Here is a 26,992-nt window from a genome sequence, read left to right on the forward strand (position 1 = left end):
GTTTGTAACGTGCCTCATTCGCTCTCGTACGGTGTTGCAGCATTCTCGCCCATGCTGCATTCTTCTCGTTTTTCAACTGTTCACATTCGCCATCGTACCAGTCGTTTCTGTGATTCGGAGTCGCGAAGCCTAGTGCTGTAGCCGAGGTACTACCTATGGCGGATCGGATGTCCCTCCAGCCATCTTCAAGTGTAGCTGCGCCAAGCTGCTCTTCCGTTGGTAGGGCCACTGCTAACTGCTGCGCGTAGTCTTGAGCCACTTCTACGTTACGAAGTTGCTCGATGTTGAGCCGCGGCGTTCGACTTCGACGCGTGGTGATAACTGTCGAAAGTTTTGAGCGCATGCATACAGCGACTAAGTAGTGATCCGAATCTATATTCGCACTGCGGTATGTGCGGACATTGGTTATATCCGAGAAGAATTTACCGTCGATTAGAACGTGGTCGATTTGGTTTTCTGTTTGTTGGTCGGGTGATCTCCAGGTGGCTTTGTGGATATCTTTGCGGGGGAAGAAGGTGCTTCGGACTACCATACCACGGGAGTCTGCAAAGTTTACGCATCGCTGGCCGTTATCATTCGATACGGCGTGCAGGCTGTTTCGCCCGATTACCGGTCTGTACATTTCCTCCCTTCCTACCTGCGCGTTCATGTCGCCGACAACGATTTTCACGTCACGCGGCGAGCAACCATCGTATGTTTGCTCTAACTGCGCGTAGAACGCTTCTTTCTCGTCATCGGGTCTCCCTTCGTGTGGGCAGTGGACGTTGATGATGCTGTAGTTGAAGAAACGGCCCTTAACTCTCAACATGCACATCCTTGCGTTGATCGGCTGCCACCCGATCACACGTTGTCGCATCTTGCCCAACACTATAAATCCTGTTCCCAGTTCATTGGTGGTGCCACAGCTTTGGTAGAAGGTAGCCGCTCGATGCCCGCTTTTCCACACTTTCTGTCCAGTCCAACAAAGTTCCTGCAACGCCACGATGTCGAAGTTGCGGGGATGTAGTTCGTCGTAGATTATCCTGTCACATCCTGCGAAACCTAGTGACTTGCAATTCCATGTTCCAAGTTTCCAATCGTAGTCCTTATTTCGTCGCGTGGGTCTTTGCCGATTGTATCGAGTCGTATTTTCTCCTATGTTATTCGCAATGGGGATTTTTACGGGTGGCTTATTGGGCCTACGCCAACACTCCTGTCTCGCCGGAGGGCCATCGTGCCAGTTCTGTTTAACGACCATGCTGATGGGGCTACCAACTTGGATCTAGCTGGGCGTGGTGCAGCGTTTCTTACTCAGCCGCTGGATGCCAGAACAGACGCTGTTTGAGCCGCACCTCCTTGGTGAACAGACGCTCGGATCGTACCTCCTCAATCTAGCTGAAGTCAGAAGGACAACAGTGCCCAGGCTGCACTACCAGCTAAGCACACAACTCTTAGCTGGCGGTCTTTGTCATCGCTTGACCCGTGGAAGCATGAGGTAGGAACTTGTGAGGACCAGAGCTATATTGAATGCTCTCCTTATCGACCCAGCTAACACGAAGTCTTATATGATGTTGGATAGGATGCTAAATTGGAGGCCATATGCGTACATGCTTCCATTTAGCCGCATGTAAAGTGTACGCATATCGCCTCCACTTTAGCATCCTATTAAACATCATATGCGATCGTGTGTTGACTGGGGACTCACCGTTTTGCAGCCCTGAATCAAGTCATTAGGTCCGAAATTTATATGTGTGATTATAATTTCAGTGTAATGTTGTCAGCCGTTCAAATTGTCCATGTTCAAACGCACTTGACCTAAAAACAACCTTTGACATGAGTAATTTTATGTTTTATGTAACAAATGACTTGACTACTCAAACTTTGTATGTAAATTTTAGTTTGCCCTGAAGATGAGTGAATAAACGCTCGAAACGTCGGCTATAATTAAAACCGTTGTTTTAGAAGTAACCCGATGACCGAAAACGCGCCTGTAATTTCTAATTAATTCTCCAAAGGAATACCTGTGGGAACTTCGGATACATAGGAGGAATCCCGGAAGACATGCCTAAAGCAATAGTAGTACTATTCTTTGAAGGAATCTCGTAAGCAGTTCCTGAATGAATTTCAGAAAGAACATTGTTGGATTTTTTTTATTCCTGGAAGAACTGAGGAGACCTAGAAGGAACGCCTGGAAGAATCCCAGAATAAATTCCTGGTGAAATCCTGCATAGAGTGCCTGGAGGAATCCCAGATGAAATCTCTTTAGTAATTTCAGAAGAGGCTTTTGAAAGAATTCCAGAGGGTGCCTCTGTAGGAATTCTGAATTACCCCCGAGGAATCCCCGAAAGAACTTCTGGAGCAATACCGGAAGCAATTACTGGAGTAATCATAGAAAAAAAATCGAGAGAAACTGAGGGACGAGTTCTTGGAAGAATCTCAACCGGAATTGCTGGAGCAGTCTGGGAAGCATTTTTTGGAGAAATTTCGGAGCTCCTGGAAGAACACTCCCCTGGAGAAATTCCGGAAGGCAACTCTAGTAATATCTCAGGAAGAATTCCTGGAGGAATCTCATAAAGATCGCCAGGAGAAACCCTAGCACGAATTCCTGGGGTAATTTCAGAATGTATTCCATGAGGAATCCCGGAAGGAACCAATAATATAGTATTATGACTAAAAAAATGCATTCTTTGGTCTAGGCTTTAACATTTTTCATAATTTCACAAAAAAAAACGAATTAAAATATTTTCAAATTAATTCTCTTGCTGACATTATATAAACTAAAAGTTTTGCGGTAAAGTCTTAAAAAATACTGACAAAATTGTAATAAACCTATAGAAAATTAAGTTCTCATTCGCCATTGCTAAACGAACGTTGCCATTGCTAAAAAATGGAATTCATAGGATTTTTACTCGAATATTTATTATAATGTATGTGTAAGTGTTATGTACCATCTGCTCTTTATTTTCAAACAAGTTGTGTTATCACTACATTAAATAAAATAGTGTGTAAATCTATGTATGTTTTTCTGACACTTCTTTTTAGAATATTTTTGGACCTTGATTAAACGAATGTCTACCATCCCGGGTAGAGGTGAAATACTGACGATCAAAACGTGATATTGGTTTGATTGATATAAGAGATAAAAGATCTGAAAATAATATCTGAAAAATGTTCCTGAAACATCTGAACAATATCAAAATTTGATATTCCAAGATCAAGCGAATAGCTTGCTGCTATTGGTTAGATCTTACAAGATCTAACTATGATCTGATGATGATGTTCCAGGAGTAAATTTTAGATATTATTTTCAGATCTTTTATCTCTTATATCAATCAAACCAATATCACATTTTGATCTCAATATCAAAATATGCTATTATCGAGCTCTTTCCCTCTACCCGGGATGGTACAAAGCCCTTACTGCATTCCCAAGTCCACTTTTGGCACAGTAGTAACCTGTCCGGTTCGAACCCCTATTGCCTCTATCCTCCTCGTCGTCACTTCAATACACTGAAAAACAAGAGAACCCAAATTTGAGTATTTTTAAACTCACTTTTGAGTTCTTTTTTGCATCCTCTTTCATTCGCTCTCTTTATCGTTGTCAAAGAGTGAATAGCAAAACAACCCAACTTTGAGAGTTCGATGCGGGAAGCCAAAATTGAGTAAGTGACATAGTACATACCGAAAGTTGAGTAATTTTAACTGACGGTTGAGTAAAAAGAACTTCGACTCTAGGTACTTTGGCTGTACACGCCTAAATGCAAAATACCTACCTCAACATCGACCCCATCAACTCAAAATTGACTTCCCGCACGCAACCTCGAAGTTGGGTAGAAGGAACTCAATTTTGGGTACTTTCGTTTCTCCGTATAGATTTCCAGGGATCTTTCAGTTTTCATCCAAACTTTTCGTTTTCCGTAGATTTGCGACCCCAACATGGACCTCCGGACGGTGCGGCATTTCATCTGGAAGCAATCGTCCGATCTCACGTTCCACTATCGAACAAAGTCAAACTAGGTTCCCTGCAGCGCAGAGGGCAGCGCAGGCCGTTTGTTTCCTTTTTTTTCTACAGAGTTCTAGCGAGAGACAGCGAGAAAGCGATGTGCGTGTGCGTATGTGTGTTACTGGGCGAGCAAGTGTGAGAGATTGTGCGCATCCGTTTAGATAGAATTTAGCAATGTTATCGTATGTTTACTAAGTTATTTATGCACTCGTGCTGGTACACTCACACACGCAAGGAGGTGTAGTGTATAGCAAGATTTTAAGTGGCGTAGTATTCCTATTGTATAGTGTACTGTTGTAGGTGTGTCTGAGTAGCAGCTTGCATTTAGCAATTTAATTTCCGCTTCTGTTCGATCTACAACTAACTACTATTTCTGAGAGAGACTGTGCTAATCAACTACGTGATCAACTTATTCCAGTGTACTGTTATTTTAAGTCAATAGTTCTTACCTAATTTCAATATCCCAATACATTTCGTTAGTAGCTTTCCTTGAGGGTGTGCATGTGAGAAAAGAACGAAAGTCGTGTCAGTCGTCTCGGATTGATCATTGCCAATCTATTTAGGGAATCGTGATTGAAAGCACATACAAAACGCGTCAACTTGAATGCTTATATTATCGGTAGGAAAGAATGTAACGGAAATTACCGAATCAGTAGCAATTATTAGTAGGAAAGCTTTGAGCGCTAAAGAGAGATTGAATTCAATTCTATTCTATACAAGAACACTAATCATTACAATAACGAGTGAACAGAAATAGCAAAACAAGAGAGGTAGTAGTACTAACGACAGCAACCCAAATGGAAGAGGAACCATAGAGCATTATAAAACCGGAACGAGATGTTTACTGCTACGTCACACCAGTACAGGTAAACTTGAAGAAAGTTGAAAAAAGTATATGGAATATATCCTCTATAAAGCATAAAAGAACCGGCACTTTTATCGAAAATAGAATCGAAAGAACGTTGTCCTTAAATCCTGCTTATTTCTTCCTTTCAGCACTGTTTGCAGTTCAGAAGGAATTTCTCAGCCTATCTTGATGCATGGGAAATTCCTTGCCTGAATCGCTCAAGAAACCGGCTTTTCTTCGATCGCAGTACGCAGTAGCGAAGAAATGACAGTTCTAATGGCAGTCACCGAAGAAAGTTTCTGCCAGGAATCACTCAAGAAGTTTCTTGTGCGATTCCTTTAGAACTCGAAACTGTGCTTTCAGAATGAAGTTTTTTTGACAATCAATCATTGCAGACAAATGGCTAGCATTTCCGGGCCCATCATGCTAAGTTAAGCAGCAATAGGGCTCTGCACGAAATTCTCTCCTTCTCTTTCGCTCTTATTGAGATTTTGTAAACAACAAGGCCAGGAAATGTCAAAATCTCATACAAAATCAAAACAGTGCAGTGCCCTATACCATCTTAACCTTACCAGCTACCACTTGCCTTATCTTGAGTTGAGTTCTTTAGTTGTTGAAACGCACATCCTCAATTTGGTAAACAGTTATTGGCAAACCCGTGGAAGCATGCGGTGGGAATTTGGAACTAACATCTCGTTAATTTATCGTTATTAAAATTCTTGATATGTGCAGTAAAACACAGTGTTCGAAGTTGAAGGATGTAACGTTTAATGAACTGTTCTTGAGGAGAGTTGAAATTGGAAACAATTTCTTCTTAGTTTGTAATGGCGCCGTTATAGTTACGCGTGAGAGTGGGAGTGCGCGTGTGCGAAGTCGCAAAGAAGAATATTAACAATAGCAAATCCACGAAAATCCTATGGACGCGCACTCTCACTCTCACTTTGAAGCGGAACTATGGCAGCGCGGTAACAATCAACAAGTTGCTGAGGACGTCTTTGTAACCAATGGTGTCTTCGATGCCGATTACACCAATACCCCCTCTTAATCGGTCAATCCAAGGAGTTTCCGAAGTTCTTGAAAATTAGTAGTGTCTAGTGCTAGGTCTAGTGCTTTTGTGAAAACATCTGCTACCTGCCTACTCGATGGGATTTCAAGTCGTTTGTCCTTAATCTTCACCGTACCTTTGATCACATGGTCCCGCAAGAAATGGCGCTTGACGTCGATGTGTTTTGCTCGCTTGCATTCAGCATTTTTGGCCATCGAGATACATCCGTGATTGTCATCATAGATGGTGAACGATTCTTGTAGTGACATCACTTCCTGGTCTGTAAGGATTCCTTTCAACCTGATTCCTTCCGAAACAGCTAGGCTCAACGCGCTGTATTCCGCTTCACTGGATGATAACGCTACAGTTTGTTGCTTTCTACTGCCCCTTGAAATCGTATTTCCAAAGGCATGAAAAATGTAGCCACTCACCGGTTTTCTATCAACTGCATCCGAGGCCCAATCGGCATCAGCATATCCTATCAGGGTGGGAGAGTCTTTCTTCCTTGTGTATTCTAGCTTCAAGTTATTGGATCCTTTCAGGTAACGATCTGTTCTCTTAAGGGCTTGCCAATGACAATTTCCAGGGTTCTGCTGATACCTACCAAGGTATGCAATGGAATAGCTGATGTCGGGGCGGACACATAACAAGGTATACTTGATGCTGCCAAGGAGCACCCTATATGGCTGGGTAGTTGGAACTCCATCAGCAGTTGGCAGCTGGCAGCCTTTCTCCATAGGCGTTTTAACAGGATTACAGTCTTGCAAACCAAACTTGGTCAAAATACGATTGATGCCAGCTTTGTGTGACAGCTACAGTCTTCCCTCCTCCCTATTATATTGGATCTTCATACCCAGGAAGCAACTGACATCTCCGCAATCCGTCATTTGGCATTTCTGAGATAGCATCTTTTTCGTTTCCAATACCGCGTTCATTTGGTCTCCAAACATTAGGACATAGTTAACGTAAATAATGATGTAGACATTTCCGTGCCTGTTGATCTTAACATAGAGGCAATAATCATGTTTTGAACGTGAAAATCCATTTTGTAGAAGCGTTACGTTCAGCTTATTGTTCCAGCAGCGGGGACTTTGCTTCAATCCATACAACGATTTACGCAGATTTCACAAGGTTGGATGCTGCCTTAATGCCTTCCAGAACTTCCAGGTAAACCGTTTTGTCCAGATCGCCGTATAGAAACGCTGTCTTGACGTCTAGTTGCTGGATGTGCATCGCTGAACAGCTACGGCCAGGACAGTCCAAATTGTAGCCATTCTTGCCACCGGTGCGTACGTCTCGTCATAGTCCAGTCCGGGCTTCTGTTGAAATCCCTTGGCCACGAGACGTGCCTTATAGCGAATCGGATTCCCGTCTTCGTCTTCCTTAATGCGAAACACCCGATTTGATTGCTTTGATCCCTTCCGGACACTCTTCTAGGTGCCAAACGTCGTTTTGCTTTAGCGAGTTGAGTTCATCATTCACAGCTGTAAGCCAATGCTTTTCATCGGGACGGCCAAATATGCCTCGGTACGTTTGTGGTATATCGGTTGAACACACGGGAATTGTTTCGACATCATTTGGGGTACCATTAACATCTGTAGGTGGATATTGAACGGCAGAAAATATCCTTCCAGTCAAGACATCTTTAAACGTTCGCTATACGTCGTGGTTGCCAAGTCAAGGTTTGAACCATGTTCTTATTGCGAAGGGAGCGCTGTCGGTATTGAAGACTGCGGTTCAGCATCATCATCATCAGATTCGTCATCAGACAGAAGCATCGCACCAGGTCCGACAGCTTGATCTACGTTTTCCCCCTGTTGCTCGGCCCTTGGTGCATTCAGCGGTTCGATTTGGGTTTCATCATCAACTTCCAGTTCAAGGTCATACGGTACAACAATCAATGGAGAATCAGGTTGTTTCTTCTCAGCGAACGGAAATGAACCTTCATGAAATTTGACGTCCCGGGATATGAACAGCTGTCTGGTTTCTGCGTCCCACAAGCGGTAGCCGTTTGGTGCATATCCAACCATGACCGCGGCTCTGCTTTTCAGGTCCAGCCGAAGTTTGGCCAAATCTGGTTTTTGCTTCATCCAAAATTCAGCAGGAGTCTTTCAATCAGCACGTGTTGGACATCTATTAACCAAATAGACTGCAGCAAGTACCGCTTCACCCCACATGGTTTTGGGAGCGCTCGCCTGAATCAGCATTGATCTGACCTTCTCGATGATCGTCCGATTAAATCTCTCAGCAACCCCGTTTTGTTGAGGAGTGTAGGCTGCCGTAGGTTCGATTTGGATACCCTTTTCTTCGTAATATTGTTTTTGATCGTTGGAACAGTACTCGCGGCCTTGGTCAACTGTTAACTTCGATATAGGGTTGCCCATCGCCGCAGTCGCCATCGCCTCATGGCAGTGAAATTTGCTGAAAACTGTGATCATATCAAACTTCACGAGAGCTTCCAAATTGCTGCTACCAATATGGCCCAAGTGACGATTGGGAAGAGCACGTCCAGTTCATAGATATCACCTCTCAGCGGACACATCCCAACTAACATTTATTGTAAATGTAAACGTCAACAAAGCGTCCTCAATACGGCTTGATGCTGAGTTACTGTGTTGTACATATGGACTGAAGCTTCTATGCAAGCCCTATACCAAGGAATCTGGCGAACTTAATCCACTTGTACATAGTGTGCGATCAGCTTCTATGTCACCTATTCATAGCTTTTTTCTCGGCTCCTATGTAACCATTAACGGAATAACCTCTTGAGAAGGCGCTTTTTCAGCCTTTTCACAGTTGTTAAATAATAGTTATACAGCATCCCCAAATTAATCGATTAAATATGATTAGGTTATGGATACTGTGACGCAATACTTGTGGAACTGGAATTAATGCTTTTAAAATTGAATGTTTAAAGTACTTTCCGCTACTTGGAATTGAACTCCCGATCTCCGTATCCACTAGTTCCGATGATGTCCTCGCTCCCAAACTGCTATATATAAATAGCATAGAAAATAGCCCATTTTGTTCTACTCCAGACAAGGCTTCACAATTGTGCCACAAGAAAGCTTACCCAACTTTATCTTGTTGCAAAAGCTTGTGAAACGTCAAACGCAATGTTTACATTGAAGAAGCTGTGTGGTTGCGCCAACAGGTTTTCCGTCACCACTTCTAGCTGAAAGAGTGTTCTTTAAACGACAACTAAGCGCTGCTGTTTTGTGTATTTGGCAACATTACAAAATGTACTGTATAAAAGCAGCTGTTTTGTTGGCTGGGACTCTTACTCGATTTGTACATATTCCGACAAATCTTCCGGAGTTAGATTAAAGTGCAATAAAAGCAACCGAAATAATTTCACAGCACCAAGATAGATAGCTGTAAAGTATTTGTGTAGTAGCTATATATCGCGCTCGAAGTTTGTTTTGACAATAATGTTTACATCCGACAAGCCGTGTTGGTATACCAACAGTTTCTTTTTTACAGCTTCTAGCTGTAATGATATCTCATAACGGCCTTCAAAACGCTTCTGGTTTGTGGATTTGTCAGTATTACGAATTGTACTGTATAGTAGCAGCTGTTTTGTTAGTGGGGACTCCTATTCGATTTGTTCAAGTTTACACATCTTCCGGGAAATCTCCCGGAGTTGGAACAGAGTGCAGTAAAGGCAGCCCCAGTGACAAGTGATTGATTTTTGAAAACCGAGTTTGGTAGCTGTATGGTGCTTGTTTTGCAGTCGTGTATTAGCTTATGGTTTAGATTTGACTAGCTTCCCTTTTACTCAGCTTTGACTGCTTCAATTCGATGGTTACCCAACAGAAAGCAAATGACTGAAGCTTGTACCGCTGAAAATGTTAGTTGGGATCGCAATCACCGAATTCTTCAACTTCATTTCTCCAACTGTCGGTCCAAAGCTCACTGTTACGCTCGCTTTGGTCATGCGCTTCATCGACAGCAAGTTGGCTCCTAACTCCGGGATGAACAGCACGTCGTAGATGGTCATACTTACACCTTGACGGTTGATTCCGCAAGACCGCAAATCGTCCCTCTGTGTATCGCAATCATCGTTTTCTTTTGCCACACCGATGGAGCAACAGCTTCCCCAGTGACTTGAACACCGCCTTGTCATTTATGAGGTGATTGCTTGCCCCAGAATCCAGCTTAAATGTCACCTTGTCACGCCTGGCATCCGCAGATGGCTGGCGACCAACCATGAACGCAACGCCTTCGGATTCAGCAACTACGTTGGCCTCTCCTTGCAGCTTGACACGACAATCCTTAGCCATATGACCCTTCTTCTGGCATCTTCTACACTTTCCCATGAATTTACGTGGCTTTTGCTTGAATCCAGCGAAGGCTGCAGGCTTCTCCTTACTCGTATCAACCATCCTGTCAGACTTCTTCAACTCTTCGGCCAACAATCGCTCACGTACAACTTCCAGTGTAAGGTCCTTTTCTCTGAGATTCTCTAACGCCGTCACGAGTGGATCGTAGGATTCGGGCAGCGTCACAAACAGTTGAGAGACCATGTCAGCTTCTTCTAGTTTGGCGCCGGCTGATTTCAATTGTCTCACCAACTCGTCGAATACCTTCAAATGGTCCTTGATAGGAGCACCTTTCTCCATCTTCAGTCTTGCGAGCAGCTTCCAGACAAACGTTTGCGAGGACACCGACTTCTTGGCGCACACATTCTTCAAAACGATCCAGATTTACTTCGCAGTGGTCTTCTCGCGGATTAGATCCAGAAGATCATCATGAATGAAGGATATAATCACATTCGCCGCCTTGTTGTCCTCTGAAACTTGGCTTGGTCCTCCACAACAGCCGGTGGGTCCTCTGTAACCGCATCCAATAGCTCGACGGACTTCAAATACCTCTCCACACGGAACTTCTAATTTTCGTATCTAGTTCCGGAAAACGGCCCAGCCAGCAATTTGGTTTCTATATCGAAATTGCAACTGAAATAGTTACACATATGTAGCACCAGGGATGCCAGATGATTTTTCCAAAAATCTGTATCAGGATTTTAGAAAATCTGTATTTGTTTGTATTTTGAAACTGTGACTGAAAGCCAAAAACACCAAGTTTCCGTAAATCCAGTCAGACCCCGTAAGAAATCTGTATGTTGCACATGTAATTTTTTGTGTCCCGAATTTTGTACGAACATTTCTATTTGCAGTAAGATTTCACTAAATAACAGAACGTTATGATTTTGTATAGTAAAATATATATGTATATTCTTAATAGTTCTGAACTTTGACGTCGCCCAATTTTTGTGAAAATTTCTCCAGGGATTCTTTCAGGAATTTTCCCTGGGACTTTCCTGGAAGTTTCTCAAAAAATATCCTGAAACTGGTTCACGGGTTTCCACAGAAATTCCTTCAGAAAATCCTCATTGGATTCTTTAAAGGATTAAAGAGAAAATTCCTTCAGGGATTGCTACATAAGTTATGCTTGTATTTCTTAATATATTTTTTTTAATATTTTTGGAGAAATTCCTCCAAATTTTTTTCAGGAATTTTTCCATAGCATTTCTCCGAAAATATATCAATGATTTTCTCCAGGGGTTTCTTCTCACGTATCTTGAAAAGATGCAATTTTTATTTTATTAGATATTTTACTTTAACAAACATTCAGAGATTCTATCAGAAATTTAGAAACTTCCAGTTTGTATGAAGAACTATCATAATTTAAAACACACAAAAATATAAAGACTATAAAAAATAAACTTCAAGAACCATCCCAGATATAATTGCATAAATTTCTGCCTAATGAATTACTTCATTTTTCCAGGGATTTTTTTTTTAAATTCCTCTAGAAATTCTCAAAAGATTTTTTTGGAAAGTTCCTACAGGAGTTTATCCAATAGTTCCTTGAGGTATTCCTCCAGGCATTACTTTGGATTTGTTAAGACCTTTCTTCAGGATTTTTTTTTCTATTTTTTCCAAAAGATTCTCTCAACAATTGCTGCAGAACTTCAACTAATAAACATTTTTAAAAGATTTTTTCTAGAAATGTTTCAAGAATATTTGTAGAGGGTTCTCCATTTTTTTTTATTTCTCTATTGGTTCTCTAAAGAATTATTCCAAGAAATCTCTTCATAAACTGCACCAGATTTTTTTTTATCGATGATTCTTTCAGAGGTACCTCCAGCAGTTCTTCCAAGGATCCCTTCAGAAAATCCTCCAGAGAATCTTTATTAATTCAATGAAGGATTTCTTAAAAAAAACCTACAAGTACCTTTGTCTGCAATGTCTGCATTTTTTAAGAGATTTCCCCAGAAATTCCTCCACGGATTTTCCAGGAATCACTGCAGAAATTTCTCAAGAATTCTTTCATTGATAGAGTTACTCCAGAAGTTTATCAAGATTTTTTTTAATTTTTTCTAAAAAAACATGAAGGAGTTTCTGCAGGAATCACTGAACGAATATCTCAAAAAAATCTTGGAGAACCCTGAGAAGAGGATTTGTGAATAATTAACTTGAAGAATGTCAGAATTTTTATTTTTTCAGGAAAATTCCATGAAGTAACTTCTCAATTTTGAAATTTTGAAGAAACCTCTGGAGATAAATATATCTTCACATTCGAATTTCTGAAGAAATCTAAGCAGGAAATTCTGAAAGAAAGAGTTAGAGGAAGTAAAGTTAGTTGTAAGTAAAAAGAAAGTCGGGATAAGGCGAAACTGGACGCATTTCCTCATTTTTTTGGGTTTTGATTTTTTTTTTAAATAACGAAGTAATATTTTCCAAATTGGTTTTCATACGCAGTAAGAGGAAGGATCAAGCTATCTCCTGGATTTTTTCAGGTGTAAAACTTTTACCAATTTTTCAAAAACCATATTTTTTGAAATTTTATTACAAAATTGGTTTCTTAAAACTGAGAAATATTTTCCACCTGAAGAAAAAAATCAGGAGATACCTTGGCCCTTCCTCTAACTGTGTACGAAAACCGATTTTGAAAATATTGCTTCGTTTTTTAATAAAAAAAATCAAAAACGAAAAAGTATGGAAATGCTTCCAGTTTCGCTAAGTACTGTTCTTTTTAATTCCACTAAGAATTTGCATCCTTTGACAGATTTTTTTTTTATTATTTAATTATTTCGACTTCAACTGTAAGGTCGTCTTCCGTATCTCGTACTTGACTCGACTCTAGTCAAGCCCAGTCGAGTCAAGTAAGAGACACTGAAGACGACCTTACAGTTGAGGTCGAAATACGTATCTGTCAAATGATGCAAATTCTTAGTGGAATTGAAAGGAACAGTACTTAACCCGAATTTCTTTTTTACCATCCTAGAAGAAGTTTCTTAAGAACTTCCTGGGGAAAACCTGGAGAAACATTTCGGAAAATTCTTGGTGGAACGCATTACAAAACATTTGCAAAGATCCCAGAAATAAATTTTTCAGCTATTTCTTAAGGAAATTCTTTGGAAATATTTCTGAATGAATTTCTCAAAGAATCCGTATTAATGGAGTTATCCGTCGACAAGAAATTTTCGATATTTTTTAAACAAATATCCAAAAGAGTGTGTAAAGTTTATCTTGCTGGATGTTAAGAAGCAACCCATAGAAATCTATTCAAAAGAATTCCTGGAGAAATTAGTCAAGGAATCTCAAGAATGGTCTCTAGAAATTTCTCCAAAGAATCTCTGCAAGAATTTCTTAAAAAAAAAACTCTTCCCATTACTGGTGTTCCAAATACTAGGCGCCTCTAACATAATTTTATAGTTAGTAACTCAGTTGTTTGAAAGGGTGTGTACTGGCTATTTCTTCTCAGGTTTGATTCAATATTATTATTTGAAAAAAACTGTCATTACTTTCAATTTTCAACGAAAACATTTTTCGTAAGTCTTCTCATTATTTTCATTCTACATATAAGAATGAAAAGCAAAAAGAAAACCAGATCTTTTGCTTAGCAAAGTTTCCAACTTTTATTTCATTTTTATGTTCAGTACTTCAAGCTTAAATTTTCCTTACAGCTTAATATTTCACTGGAAATTCGCGACTCTTGCAAATTGTCAAGCAAACAGCAATACACATAAAATAATCTGCAAAGATATAGTTTATTCTTTTTTTTATATATAACAACATAATCTTTGAAAACTTACTGAGAAACTTAAATTGGGGCGAAGGCTGGGAAGTTATATTTTACCAGATTAATATTTCAACGTGATAAAAACGTAAAGAAGCCCGCCTTTAACGTATGCTTATTACATATCTAGGATGTTTTATGTTTCGTAATGTATTTTTTTTTAATAAATTCAATAAATGATTGAAAATTGAGGTCAAATGTGAAAATATGAATAATTAAATGGGTTTGTACTCCCAATCATTTTTATTACTTTATTTTCCACCTTGCGTGAATATATGAGGAAAAACATATGTGGAGGAAAAATCTGTATCATGATCATGAAATCTGTATTTTTTCTGTATCCTGTCTGTATCAACCTCTAAAAATCTGTATAATACAGAAAAATCTGTATATCTGGCATCTCTGTATAGCACTAAAGAAATCGTATTCAATGCACGAAACAGGCATATATTATAGTGGAGGCCATATGGAAACATATATACGATTACTGCGATTCCATCCAACATGATTTACGATTCTCGAAAAATTTCTACGATTTCGCCGATTTTCTTCGACTAAATATACAATTTGCATGATCTTATTACGATTGAGTGTACCGATATACGACTCAAGATTTTCAAATTAAGAAGAAAAACAATTGGTGTTCGCTGGGAACCGAACTTAGGTCCTTTGATTGAGAACTGTGCGTTATCTCTTTTGGCTATATTGCCAAGTTGGAAGTAGAGAGTTCAAAGTGAATGGGATGAAACGAATAAAAATTAGCATGATACGGTGCGGGACTTGTGTTGGGCTCTGAATTCACATCGCTGTTGGAATCTATACTGCCGACACTAGCATAACAGTCCCATCTTTGCTGGGTTTCCTATTCATATGGGACTGTTTTGCGAGTGGGGGCAGTATACATCACTTATTATAAGTGAGCTGCTGTATGTAAATAGTATGAAAACCTACATATTTGGTTGAAATTATTGCTACCATAGTTGGCATGTTACAACAAAAAAAAACAAATTTGGGATGAATAAAAAGTTTTCCTCTCCTCCATCTTACAAATATGTAAACAAAGTCATTTACGATTTCCGAGATTAAAATTCGACTATTAAAAGTGCAGTAACAATCATATGCGACTGTAAAAATGAATATACGATTTCTCCGATTTCGTTCACTTCGTATACGACGCAAGTATGACACAAACGATCAATATACAATATTCTTATGGTTGTATACGATTGCAGCGATTTTAATCATACCTCTAGGAAGGCAGCTCGATTTAGCAGATTTATATACGATGTAAAGCGACAAAGTGGTCGAAGTTGAAGAAAGTATCATTTGATGAACTGTTCTTGAGGAGAGTTGAAATTGGAATGAACAAATTTTTCTTAGTTTGTAACAATCAACAAGTTGGTGAGTACGTCTACTTAAATAACCAAAGGTGTATTCGATGCCGATTACTCCAATAGAAATCCATATTGAAAATACGCATCTCTCACTGATTTGACTTTACACTAACTGGTAACAAAACTCCCAATTTACTCCCACCACATTCTGCTGCATGCTCTTAACCAATTGTTTCTTCAATGAGTTCAAAAAAATTAACGCTCCAATGCTCTGATCAATCAACCATGAAGCTCATTGTATAATTCAGGAGTTTACTGTACAACATGTCTCGATTTATATTTTTGCAGATATGTATCTACAAAGATATGCTAAAGGTTCCAAAACGCCAACAGAATGATAAAACTCTAACAATTAGAGACATATTACACTAAGAGTGAATGCTTGTGCATTTTCCTGAATCTCTCAACACTCGACAGAGTAATGAAAGCATTTCTCATTTATGTTATTGGTTTCGTTCTGTTTTGCTTCATCACCTTTTTGAACCAAATGATTAGTAGCACTTGCCTTTTTATGGCAATTGTTTCACAGTCGTTTTCCTCTTCAACCAATATGTAACAACTTTTAATGCCATGCTCCATTGCTTGGCACCGGCTGCAATAAAATGATCGCTGTGATCATAATCACTGCCATTCAACTGTTTGTGTCTCAATAAGACAACTGGTTATTCACACTAGGGAGATGAAATTGTCCATCCTAAGATTGAGTGCGGTAAGTTTATATCTAGGAAATAACTCACTGTGTCCCATTTGATTTTGATTTGTTCTTTTCCCATCAGTTTCTTGGTGTAGTGTGGTGCATCGGCTGTTTGATGGAATCTATAGGTTGTATCGCTGCCGGGAGGGTATCACCACGTTCATCATTACGAACGTTCGATGACTCCCAACAACCGCTGAAGCGTGTAGAAATTCGCGTTTTCCGCGGTCCGTACGACCGCTTCCATGGGTACGCGCCCTGGGGCTAGTTCATCCGACAACCGAGTGATGACGATGTGAAAGTGAATTAAAACGGCGCAGTTTTAGGTTAAAAACAAAATGAGTTTTATTCAGTGTTAGAATTCCCTATTTTCCAAATAGTTCGGATAGGCAACGGTGTGAGCAAAGGATGGCATTTGCCGGAGTAGGTCTTGGAACTCTTCCGTTCGGTACTGTTCGTGGTACATGTAGTTGGCGTGGATGGAGAGAAGTACCACTGGTTCTTCGGTTAGTGTCGTGGGTGCTTCGATGTCGAAATAGAACTCGTGTGCGCTGCGAGACTTGGCCTGGACGTAGTTGACGTAGTGCACGGATTGTCCGTTCCAAGGAGTGCCGCTTGGTGGGATTTGCTCGCTGAAGGTCCACGCCTTGAGGCTATGGCCAGGTAGGGGCGATACGTAGAATCCCATTAGGGTGGGTCCTTCTATGGAGAATCGGAAGCGGCGGACGGTCGGGGATAGGTCTTGTTTTTCGAGTAGCCTTAGGTTCACCGGATCGGGGAAGATGGGCTGGGAAAGGCTAGTCATCCAGTAGCTGTTTTGACGCTGCCGATGATAGCGGTTGATGTAGAGAGGAAAACCGCAGTACAGTTCCTCGTCGCATTCGGCTTCTATGGGTTGAGCTCGTTCGCGCCAGACGGGAACTTCGTTGAACAAATAGTGCGGGGTGTGACGATCTTGCGGGTACAGGAAGTAGTTGTCATGGGAACGTCGAATTGATCCGTTTTGATGGTAGAAGTTCCGTTGTTGGTGCTGCAATTTAACTAGAGGTCTAAGGTGATCTATACAGGGTAACCCAGGATGCTTGTCAGTAATCTAATCAGTCACAATTAAGGGAAGAATATTTGCGCACTTTACAGGTATTCTTACCTGTTTGCTAATACCGATTTTTATAAACATGTTTATCTTGGGGATTTGTTGGACTTTGCCAGTATGTATACTTAGAGAACAAAGCTAATAAGAACATTGTTTGCCTAGTGGTTAAGGCTATGGGTCGCCAATCCGGAGACGGTGGGTTAGATTCCCGAACCCTAAATAACTGTGGAAGTGCTCAAAGAACACCAAGTGGAAAAAAGGCAGAACAAGTTCCAATGGGTACGCAGAGCCATAAATAAGAAGAAGAAGAATGTTTTTCTACCAATCTTCCTTCCAATACTGAGATAATGTTTTGAGTTGATTCTAGAAATTCCATCAACGGATTTCTTCAAAATTCAAGAATACGTTTTGGGAATTCCTTCATAAATTTATCTTTAGATCCCTCCAGAAACTCCTTCTGAGGATTCTGCCAAAAGCTTTATCTGGGGATTCCTCCAGTGAAATAATCCTTGAAGTCTCCGTGGGATTTTTGAAAAAAAAAAAAATTGCCTGATTCACATGAGGAACTCCTTGTCAAATTCCACAAAGAACTTTTTTAGAAATTTAAGATGAAACTTCCTGAGGATACCCCAGAAAAACGCCTGGAGGGCACCTAGAAGGAATTCTTGAAGCATTCCCAGCAAAAATTCTAGGAGATTTCCAGAAGGTAGCCTTCAAGGAATCCCAGAAGGGAACTCTTGGGGAAATTCTTGTACAAATCCCAGAAAATTTCCAGAGAGGATTCCAGAAAAAAAACTGTTGGTAAATACCGCTGAAGCGGGTGATTTGTTCTAAGAGTGTAGAGAAAATTGTTGAAGTCTCCGACAAAACTATAGGATTTTTTGATTGGATTGTCGTGTGAAACATTGATTACTGGATGAATACCTTACAAATGGTTCAAACTTCTTGAAATATTTATTTGAAGAATTTCTGCAAAATTGTGTCTAGTATATCGATTGCGGATAGGATATGATATATCTTCATTCAACTTTTGACGAATAAAAGTTTCGTTATAAAAAAACATTATATTTGTTTCCAGGAACTCATTTACAAATAGGTCTTAAGCATCTCTCTAGAGAAATCCGGCATCTATTAGAAGGTACTAGAGGAATTCCGATAACAATCTACCAAATTAACAATGTAATATTTCGAGAGGCATTTAGAAAAAATCCCTAGATCTTTTGCGAAAAATCCCTGGGAAAATCTGTTGAGGGGAACCCTGAAGGAAACTTATAAAAAGCCATATAAGAACTGACAAGAATTGCTAGTCAAAACTTTAGAGAAAAAATCCTGGGAATCTTTGCAGGGATTCATGGATAAACTACTGGAGGAATATACTTGAAAAAACCCCTTGAAAAATTCCTGGTGGAATTTCAAACTAACTTACTGAAAAACATCTAGATCGGATTCCAGCAAAAATATCTTGGAAAATTTCAACATGATCGTTCGGAAATTTTCCTAGAGTTTACTAGTACGTGTTCCTCCAGTGATTTTTGTGAAATTTCTTCTAGTAAGGTACACCGGGGCAAGATGAAACAGCGGGTTAACATGATGTTTTCTAATGATAATAAATAGTTTGATCGCCGTAACGCATAGTTTTTGATTCAAACAATCTTTTAACGAAGGATAAATTACCAAATTGTATTGAAATCTGTTTCAAAACTTCGTGTTTCATCTTGCCCCACCCATTTCAACTTGCCCCGGTGTACCTTAGTCTAATTGTGAATGGGGGAGAACCATTTCAGAAGCTATACTGGAGGAATTTTAGAAGAAACATGTTTGAGAATTCTACAAGGAATCTTTGAAGGAATCTCACAAGGAACAGAACTTAACCAAATAGAATCGTACAACATAACCTAGAGAGCAATACGAAAAACATTCTTGGAGCCATCGCAGAACGTACCCATTGGAGGTGTTTTGGCTATCGATGTTACTGAGGCTCAGTACATCAACTGTCAAAAACATGAGCAAAAGGTAAACAATCAATTTTTCGGGTTAAGTACTGTTCCTTTTAATTCCACTAAGAATTTGCATCCTTTGACAGATACGTATTTCAACCTCAACTGTAAGGTCGTCTTCAGTGTCTTATACATGCAGCTCTGTATAAAAATGCCCCGCAAAATGGAATTTCAAATTTTCTTATTTTTCGGTGCGTTCCCGGTCTATTTTCCCAATTATTTTTTCATCCGAACACGTCGGAGCCCTGCACGAATGAAACACTGAAAGAATGGTGAAGATCCGTTGGTCCGTTTCCGAGCCTATTCGTGACATACAAACACCATTCCATTTTTATTTATATAGATTCATATGTTCATAGCCATCGCTAGAACCAGAAACGTGTTGGAAAAGATTTTTCATTTCCTACCAACTTCCACAGCACAGTGTCAATCCATCATATAACGCCTACAAGATATGCAATCAAACGAACTGTGCCGGATCATCTTTACAGCAATAAACAATAATTTTAAGCCTGGCATCCACGCACCAATGCGTGAACCTTTTGCCAAAAATAACCATTTCTCAACAACAGTCCAATATTCGCATGACTTTGTGTAGGCACAAAGGACTCAACGGTTTGCAGTGGACAATCGATTGCAATCATCACTTCCACACATTGATCTGCAACCTGATGTAGCAGGCGTCACACACTGCAGATGCCTGTTAGTCCCAAGCAGCTATCTCATTGGTTAGTTGTCCAAGTGTTTCTAAAAATTGTCTGAACACTTTTAGACTGAATTTTAGACTTCTTGAAGTTCTTGTTCGGTGAATTCTGACAACACAATTTCAGAAAATACTGTGAAATATTAAACCCGAGTTAAAACCACATTTTTATCACCGTCTACCCCCGTTGGTTTGAACGGCACCTCATGCAAATCAACGGGGTTCATTTTTAATTTGAACTTCTAGCGACCTTGTGGGCGTCGGAAAAACAAACTGCCGGCAACCTGATTTGATGTTTTGTTTTGATTCTGAGTTCCGTTTCACCCCGTTCCATTAGCGAAATGACGTTTGAGCAATTTTAAATTAGAACGATATGCAGATTAGCGGGGGTCAAACTAAAAAGTGTTTAGATTAGATGCGGTCAAACCAACGCAACGGGGGTAGACGGTAGGTGCAAAAAAAACATTGTAGCAGTTCCCAAAGAAGTTCTGACTGAAGTACACTCAGGAAAGTAAACTACCAAAATTTATCAGAATAACTTATGAAATTTAGCCATAACTGTAAAGTATGGATGCCATAAGAATACCCTATGAAAATTGAACATGCTTATTATGACCTAATTACATGAGATAAACTTAAGAAAAGAGCAGAAAAATCGTAAAATGATGCAGACTGGAATCGATCCATGAACGTCGAGATCACTGAGCTCGTGCCCAAACCACGCGGCTATCGACGCTTGAGAATTTCGTGTTGCTAAATGTGTATAAAAGCCAAACTGTGAGCCAATTCGCGCCATAAACCGACATTATGAAATTCATGATAATAGCAGAATAGCAGAATAAACCGACATTATGAAATTCATTCTAGCCGTTATGAATTGTTTAAAGGCCATTTCATAAGTTAGACCTTATGATAATCTTAGGTTTATTTGCCTGAGTGTAGTGTTCCACTAAGAATACACTACTTGATTTCTGTGTAATCCCTCATAAGAGTCTTATTATTGCGGTAGAAGTTCAGGAAAAATCCCTCTAGGAATATCTGACACAATTCGTAGAGATGTCTCTTCGCGGCAGGATAGTTGGAGGAACTTTAGGCGAAATGTTAGGAATAAAAGTGTACAAAAGAAGAAATTATATTAGATTTTCAAATGAAATTATTGGAGTCTTCAAAGATATTTCAGATAGATTTCCGAAGTACATATTTCTTAGCAGAAGAGTTTAAAGAATTCGCGAAGAAATTTTACCCAAAAATGTGATTTTTGATAAGTATTGCTGAGGTAATCCCTGAAAGAGTATCTCATAGAATCCCTAATTTTTACTGCGACGTTCTGGAGCAACATTAGATAAAGTTTCTCTTTTAGAGAAGTTGTAGATTAAATTTCTGAGAAAATTTTCGGCAGAGTACATGAAGAGCTTCCTGAAGGAGGAAATATTGGAATCGTAGTATCCTACTAGAACAGTCATTTACCAGATCTGATTTGTTAAACATAGTTTAAATTTCCAAATCTTTCAGTCGAGTTCTATGATTTAAAGTTTTAATGTTGGTGAGAAGGTTCTAAAATAGTTTTTTTCTTAAGCTGATATACCTATAGCAACCTATTATAATCATCTGTACGAATTATTTGAAAAACAAAATCAATATTACAGACATTAACACTGACAATGAACTTAGGCCAAACTGTACATAAATAATACCAAGAAATACTTACGAATATGTAATATCTTTGAGGGGACGTTCCTTCCCGGAAGGGAAATCCAATTGGAGTGATTATCAGAATAACAGTCACCAGAAAGATTGCTCCAAGTAAAATGTAGAAATAGCGTATCTTGCGTAGTAGAACCATCAGCGGTACAGACAGCCCGACTAGTAGAAGGGTCAACAGAACGCTGAAGAGAGCCATCATGAGGTCCGGGTTGGTTGAGGCATCCCCGCGACCTGTCATGGGGATGAATACGGCGAAAACAGTCACAGTCAGCGAACAGAAGTAGAACACTGGAATAATTTGTCCGATCAGCTGGATGTAGACCCAGATGTGTAGCTTGAACTTAACTATCATGTTCAGAATGGTTGTCAGGGAGTGGAAGATAACAGGGAAAAGAAAGAGGTATGCCGATCTAACTTTCCCGACCGTCAACGTTACTAAAAGTGCAATATAGATGAAACATTGCGCATGGAGGAACAGTAGAATGCGTCCCTGGTTATGAAGGTATTCCTGTGAAGAAATGACAGTTATTTGAATATAGTACAAAAAATGAGAAACGATCTCACCAATTTTCGGAAACGTAAATACATCCATGGTCCCAGAACCAGACAAGCTACGAACGGTACGAAATACAGTCCAAACAGTAGCCAAGTTGTCGAGAACCAGGACATTGACCGATTAGCCGCATCCGCTACTGCTGCGATCGCCACACACACTCCAGCTCCGACCACAATGGACAGTGTTTGAATGATCAACGTGATGCCGGACTCGAACAGGATCTTCGTCAGCTTGGCGCCTTCCATTCGAATCATCATAACGATCGTGCCAGCAATAAGTCCCAGCCCGACAACGGCCACTAACAGATTGATCACATAGGTGATGCTCTCGTTGTAGTATATCTTGAACAAGTGCATGAAGTCGAAGAACGTCGCCGGACTGCCTCGGAACTGTTCAATGTTGAACAATTCGTGGCTTCTGGCTAGGCCCATGACTAGCGGTAGTAGATTATCACCGATGTGCTGTAGCGTGTCCTGAGAGATCGTTTCAAAGGCATCGTAAGCCGTGTGGTACAGATAACCGTACGATGCCAACGCAATGTCCATTCCAGGCCACTTGCCCACATTGGACAAGGTTTCGTAGTCGGTGAACGATGGGACCAACCCTAGTTGGAATACCTCTTCGGCAAGCGCGTTCGCGTAAGGTCGCTTCACGAATTTCTCGTAGTTCTCCATTAGAAAGGGAAACTCAGGTGCCGATTGGAACATGATCTCTCGGCCTCCATTGGCGGCGACATCCAAGTTTATAAATGCGGAGACATTTGCCGCCAAAGGATGACCGGTTACGAAGCCATGTGCTCCCTGCATTGTGTTCTCTTCACATCCGTTCAGGAGAAAAATGACTCCGTGTTGAAGTCCCAAGTTGTGCTGTGCCATTTGACGTAGGACTTCCAGTAAGACTACGGTCATTGTTCCGTCATCACCTGCCCCGGGACTAGTGACGGCACTATCAAAATGTGCGTTGAGTAGCAGGTATCGCCCACTGAATTGTCTGTCATCTCGCTTCCGCAATGTGATCACGACATTCTGCACTCCTCGGTAGTAACTTGTGATCGGATAGTCTTTGTAGTCCAGGAAGTAACTCCCGGATGCCTCCTGAACGTCCACAGTTATTAAATTGGAAGCGTGTGCTTCCTGAATAATACTATTGACGGTGTTCACCAGAAAATCGACGGCGAACACTTCATTGGCGTTGCTTCCCACAACTCGTGGTCCTTGGCTTGTCAGCGTTCGCAAGTATTCGTGAGCACGTTCCGCTACGAATACCGGACTATCAGTCGGCTGTGAATTTGAAAACATAACAAACATCATGCCAGACTGCTTGTCTTCTTATCCGTTGTAGGCTCACCTCGTCTGCTATTCGAATACCTTCCGGTAGCGTTGACCAATTCCAGTACACCAGGAAATAAATCCCGATCCCAACGGCCGGAAATAGGATGCTCCATAGCAGCGGTATCGTGTGACTTCGGGAGACTTTCCTGCGTATTGTTCCGAAATTTTGATCATGAAACACCTCCCAAAAATTAACTAAAGAAAATCACCTACATCTTCCCTCTCAGTAGATGTTCACCTCTAAACAACTTACTTCGGACTAACCGACTTATCGTAAACTCGCTTATCATCGACTGCCTGGCAAATTAATTAGCGTACTCGGCCCAAAAATTTAGATGAATCACTCCATTGTTTGAGAGTGCCTTGCCTCCTCCTTGGACAAGGCCCCAACGACGACGACGACGACAACAACGAGTTCGGCGATAACATTCGCCCGAGGATTGTGATAAACCCAATCAAGAGGCCAATCTGAATACATGAAACAAATCACAGAGCTCAGCAATATCTTATCTCAAGACTGCTCCGCGAATATACTTTATTGCCGGTTTACGCGCGGAACGTTCATTTGCCGATATCGGCGAGTCTTATCTTAGAATAGCCAGCTTTCCAGATAGCTGGGATAGGCCACTACGTGTGCGTAATCGGGGAAATTGTCAACGAACCGCTGGAACTCCGTTGTCCGGTATTCCTCGTGGTGCATGTACTGGGCGACAATGTTCAAATGGAACGTTAGCTCGTCAACGGGTTTGTCCGCAGCATGCTCGATCAGGACCCAGAACCGGTGAGGCGAGTCGTCGATTCCGTGGACGTAGTTGACGAAGTGTACTTCCTGACCGTTCCAGGGATAGCCGCTGCGAGGAACCTCTTCACTAAAACTCCACTCGCGTAGCTTGTTCGGCTGAATTGGCGATACGTAGAAACTCATGTGGTCCGTACCTTCAACGGAGAAGTCGTACCGAGTAACGTTGGGTGAAGCACTTGTCTTGCCCAGGAACTCGAACTTGACAGGAGTGGGGAATGTGGGGTTGGTGTCTGCCGGAAGCCACCAGGCTGAGTTCCTACGTCCATGGAAGTAGCTTTGGTAAAAGGGAATGCCACAGTACAGTTCCCGTTCGCACTCGTCGCCCAGCTGGGTGGCCCGTCGCATCTCCGGCACGACATCCATGATGTAACCGGGAGTGTGGACGTCCTGCGGGTGAATGTAGAAGTGGGTATCCGAGTGACGCATCGTTCCGTTGGGATGGTGGAAGTTTCGTTCGATGTGCTGTTTGAAAAGGAAGTCGGTAAGTTACTGAGATTACGATAAATGCGGGAATGAGACTTACGAATACGTAGTATCGCTGAGGAGATGTCTCCGCCCGGTACGGGAAGCCAACCGAAGTTACGGAGACGATGATCGTTGCAATCCAGAATATTGCAACAACACCGAAGAAGATGAACGGTTTTCGCATCATCGCGACCATCGGAGTGAGGAAGCTGCTCATCATAAGAATCACGATTATGGCAAACAGGGCAATGAGGAACTCTGGGTTGGATTCGGGGTTTCCTCGGTTCTGCATCGGTATGAAAGTGCTGAACGTGGTCAACGAAAAGCTGCTGTAGTAGGCAATTGGCAGCAGTTGTCCTATGATGTGGATGTAAATCCAGTGGAAGTTGCGGAATCGGATGATCATATTTACGATGGTCGTTGCATTGAAGAAAACCACTACAATAACGAAAATATATGCCGAGCGAATCGTCATGGCAGTCATTACAATCAATATCACGATAAAAATCATTTGTTGCGCCAGCAAAAATAAGTTGATACGCGTTTGAAGTTGAATGTCGTCCTGAAATGAAAAGCTATTAGATCTTTGAAGAATCTAACGATCCACCCATACTTACAATCTTATAGAATCGAATCAACAGTAGCGGTCCAAGAACTGTGCACATCAAAAACGGACACATGTACAAGCCGGAGATCAGCCACGATTCGGTAAACCAAGACATGGATCCACCAGCTGCGTTCAAGATCACCGCCATCAGTATAGAAAATCCAGCTCCGAGGGCAATCGACAGCAACTGAACTGACAAATTGATGAAGAACTGTCCTACTACTCGACCATAACTCACTCCGGCATTACTAGCCATAATGGCAAACGATCCAAAGATCAACCCCAGTCCTAGTGCTGCCATCAGCGAGTTGATAACGATTCCGGCCCAGTCCGGATAGTAAATCAGGAACCAATTCAAGAAATCGAAGAACACCGCCTTGGTGCCCTCGTAGTTGTCGATATCGGTCAGTTCTGGAGCGTTAGCCAAACCTCGTACCAACGACAGCACATTGTCCCCAGTGTGCTGGAGCGTTTCGAGCGGGATTGTGTCCAGGGCATCGTAAGCCGTGTGGTACAGATAACCCCAGGTGGCGTGAGCAAAGTCCATTCCCGGCCGGCCGCCCATCTTGGTGTAGATGAAGAAATCCGTCTCCGAGGGAACCAGGTCCGCCTGGAATAGTTCCTCGGCCACTGCCGTGCAGAACGGGTGCGGAACGTAGTCTCTGTAATACTGTAGAATGCGGGGTTAGTTGGTTTTATCATTTTAGAAGTGACAATCATTGGCGTAGCTGGAGGGAGGCGTGGCCAGTAAGATGCTTCATAATTTAAGATGTCGAAAAAGAAAACTGTCAACATGTATGTGGATAACAATCTTCAACAGGATCCATGACACATGACATTACCTGGAAAAAACCTGGTAATCCAAGAATCCTCAGGGATTTTTGTTTAACAGGAAAAACATGGAATACTTTGGTAATTAGATTAATTAGATATTAATATCTTGAACTCAGGGGAGTTTTTTGCCGATGGAAAGTAGACTCAGAAGCAGGGATGCCAGATGATTTTTTGAAAAATCTGTATCGGTATTTTCAAAAATCTGTATCCCATACAAAATTTGGGTGAAAAATCTGTATCTTATACAAAAATAAAATAGCCCCTCTAGCTCAAAAATCTGTATTGCATATAAAATGAAATCTGTACGGATGTTCAAAAATCTGTAAAATACAGATAAATCTGTATACAGTGATTTTTCGATTTTGTCACGGTTCTATTTAATCACGCTCCATTATATCACACTCGATTATAGCACGCTATTTTTTTCGATTATTTCACGCTATGATAATCGATACAAATATCGCCCAGCACATACTCTAAACTATATGGAATACATGAATCGTCATAAGTAAGATATTTTGCACATTAGTATACGATTATGGTGCCATTGGTGACAGACCGGAAACAGGATTCGATTATCTAGAGTTACATTCCCATGATGATGCTCTGCATCGAGTATGGTCTGTATGCGTCAATTCCACGCGTTACATTTTTCATCAGGGGTCTCGAGACTAAGTGAATAAGGTTTTCGATCCCCAATTCAGAGACGGCGGGTTTGATTCCCATTCCGGCCGGGAACTTTTCTAGACTTTCCTATGCATAGTGTATGTATTACAATTCCCCACAATGTATGCAAGTACAATTCCCCACAATATACAAATTCATGCAATGGCAGGCAAAGAAAGCCCTTCAAT

General features: G+C 41.0%; 3 protein-coding genes across 5 annotated transcripts in view; 1 reads left to right on the forward strand and 2 right to left on the reverse strand.

Moving 5' to 3' along the window:
- Window positions 1-4,908, forward strand: part of LOC109423300 (WD repeat-containing protein 48 homolog) — a 53,638-nt gene extending 48,730 nt beyond the window's left edge. Inside the window, exon 6 of the mRNA XM_062854201.1 lies at window positions 3,900-4,908. Coding sequence (XP_062710185.1) covers window positions 3,900-3,995 — 96 coding nt within the window. The 3' untranslated portion in view covers window positions 3,996-4,908. The remainder of the gene's footprint in view (window positions 1-3,899) is intronic.
- An 11,443-nt stretch (window positions 4,909-16,351) lies between these two features.
- On the reverse strand, window positions 16,352-23,807 carry LOC109423253 (endoplasmic reticulum metallopeptidase 1). Its single transcript, XM_029870598.2, has 5 exons — window positions 23,644-23,807; window positions 23,447-23,576; window positions 22,108-23,379; window positions 21,548-22,051; window positions 16,352-17,076 (listed from the first exon to the last, which is right to left on the reverse strand). The coding sequence occupies exons 1-5, from the start codon at window positions 23,718-23,720 to the stop codon at window positions 16,402-16,404; spliced, it is 2,658 nt and encodes an 885-aa protein (XP_029726458.2). The 5' UTR covers window positions 23,721-23,807; the 3' UTR covers window positions 16,352-16,401.
- Window positions 23,808-23,903: 96 nt separating this feature from the next.
- The window catches only part of LOC109423301 (endoplasmic reticulum metallopeptidase 1), a 59,568-nt gene continuing 56,479 nt past the window's right edge, over window positions 23,904-26,992 (reverse strand). For all 3 annotated transcript variants that reach the window (XM_062854209.1, XM_062854208.1, XM_019698228.3), the window contains 3 exons: window positions 25,315-25,974; window positions 24,756-25,259; window positions 23,904-24,694 (listed from right to left, as the gene is read on the reverse strand). In XM_062854209.1, coding sequence (XP_062710193.1) covers window positions 24,020-24,694; window positions 24,756-25,259; window positions 25,315-25,974 — 1,839 coding nt within the window. In that variant the 3' untranslated portion in view covers window positions 23,904-24,019. The remainder of the gene's footprint in view (window positions 24,695-24,755; window positions 25,260-25,314; window positions 25,975-26,992) is intronic.

Source organism: Aedes albopictus, chromosome 2 (genome assembly GCF_035046485.1).
Source record: "Aedes albopictus strain Foshan chromosome 2, AalbF5, whole genome shotgun sequence".
NCBI lineage: Eukaryota > Metazoa > Arthropoda > Insecta > Diptera > Culicidae > Aedes > Aedes albopictus.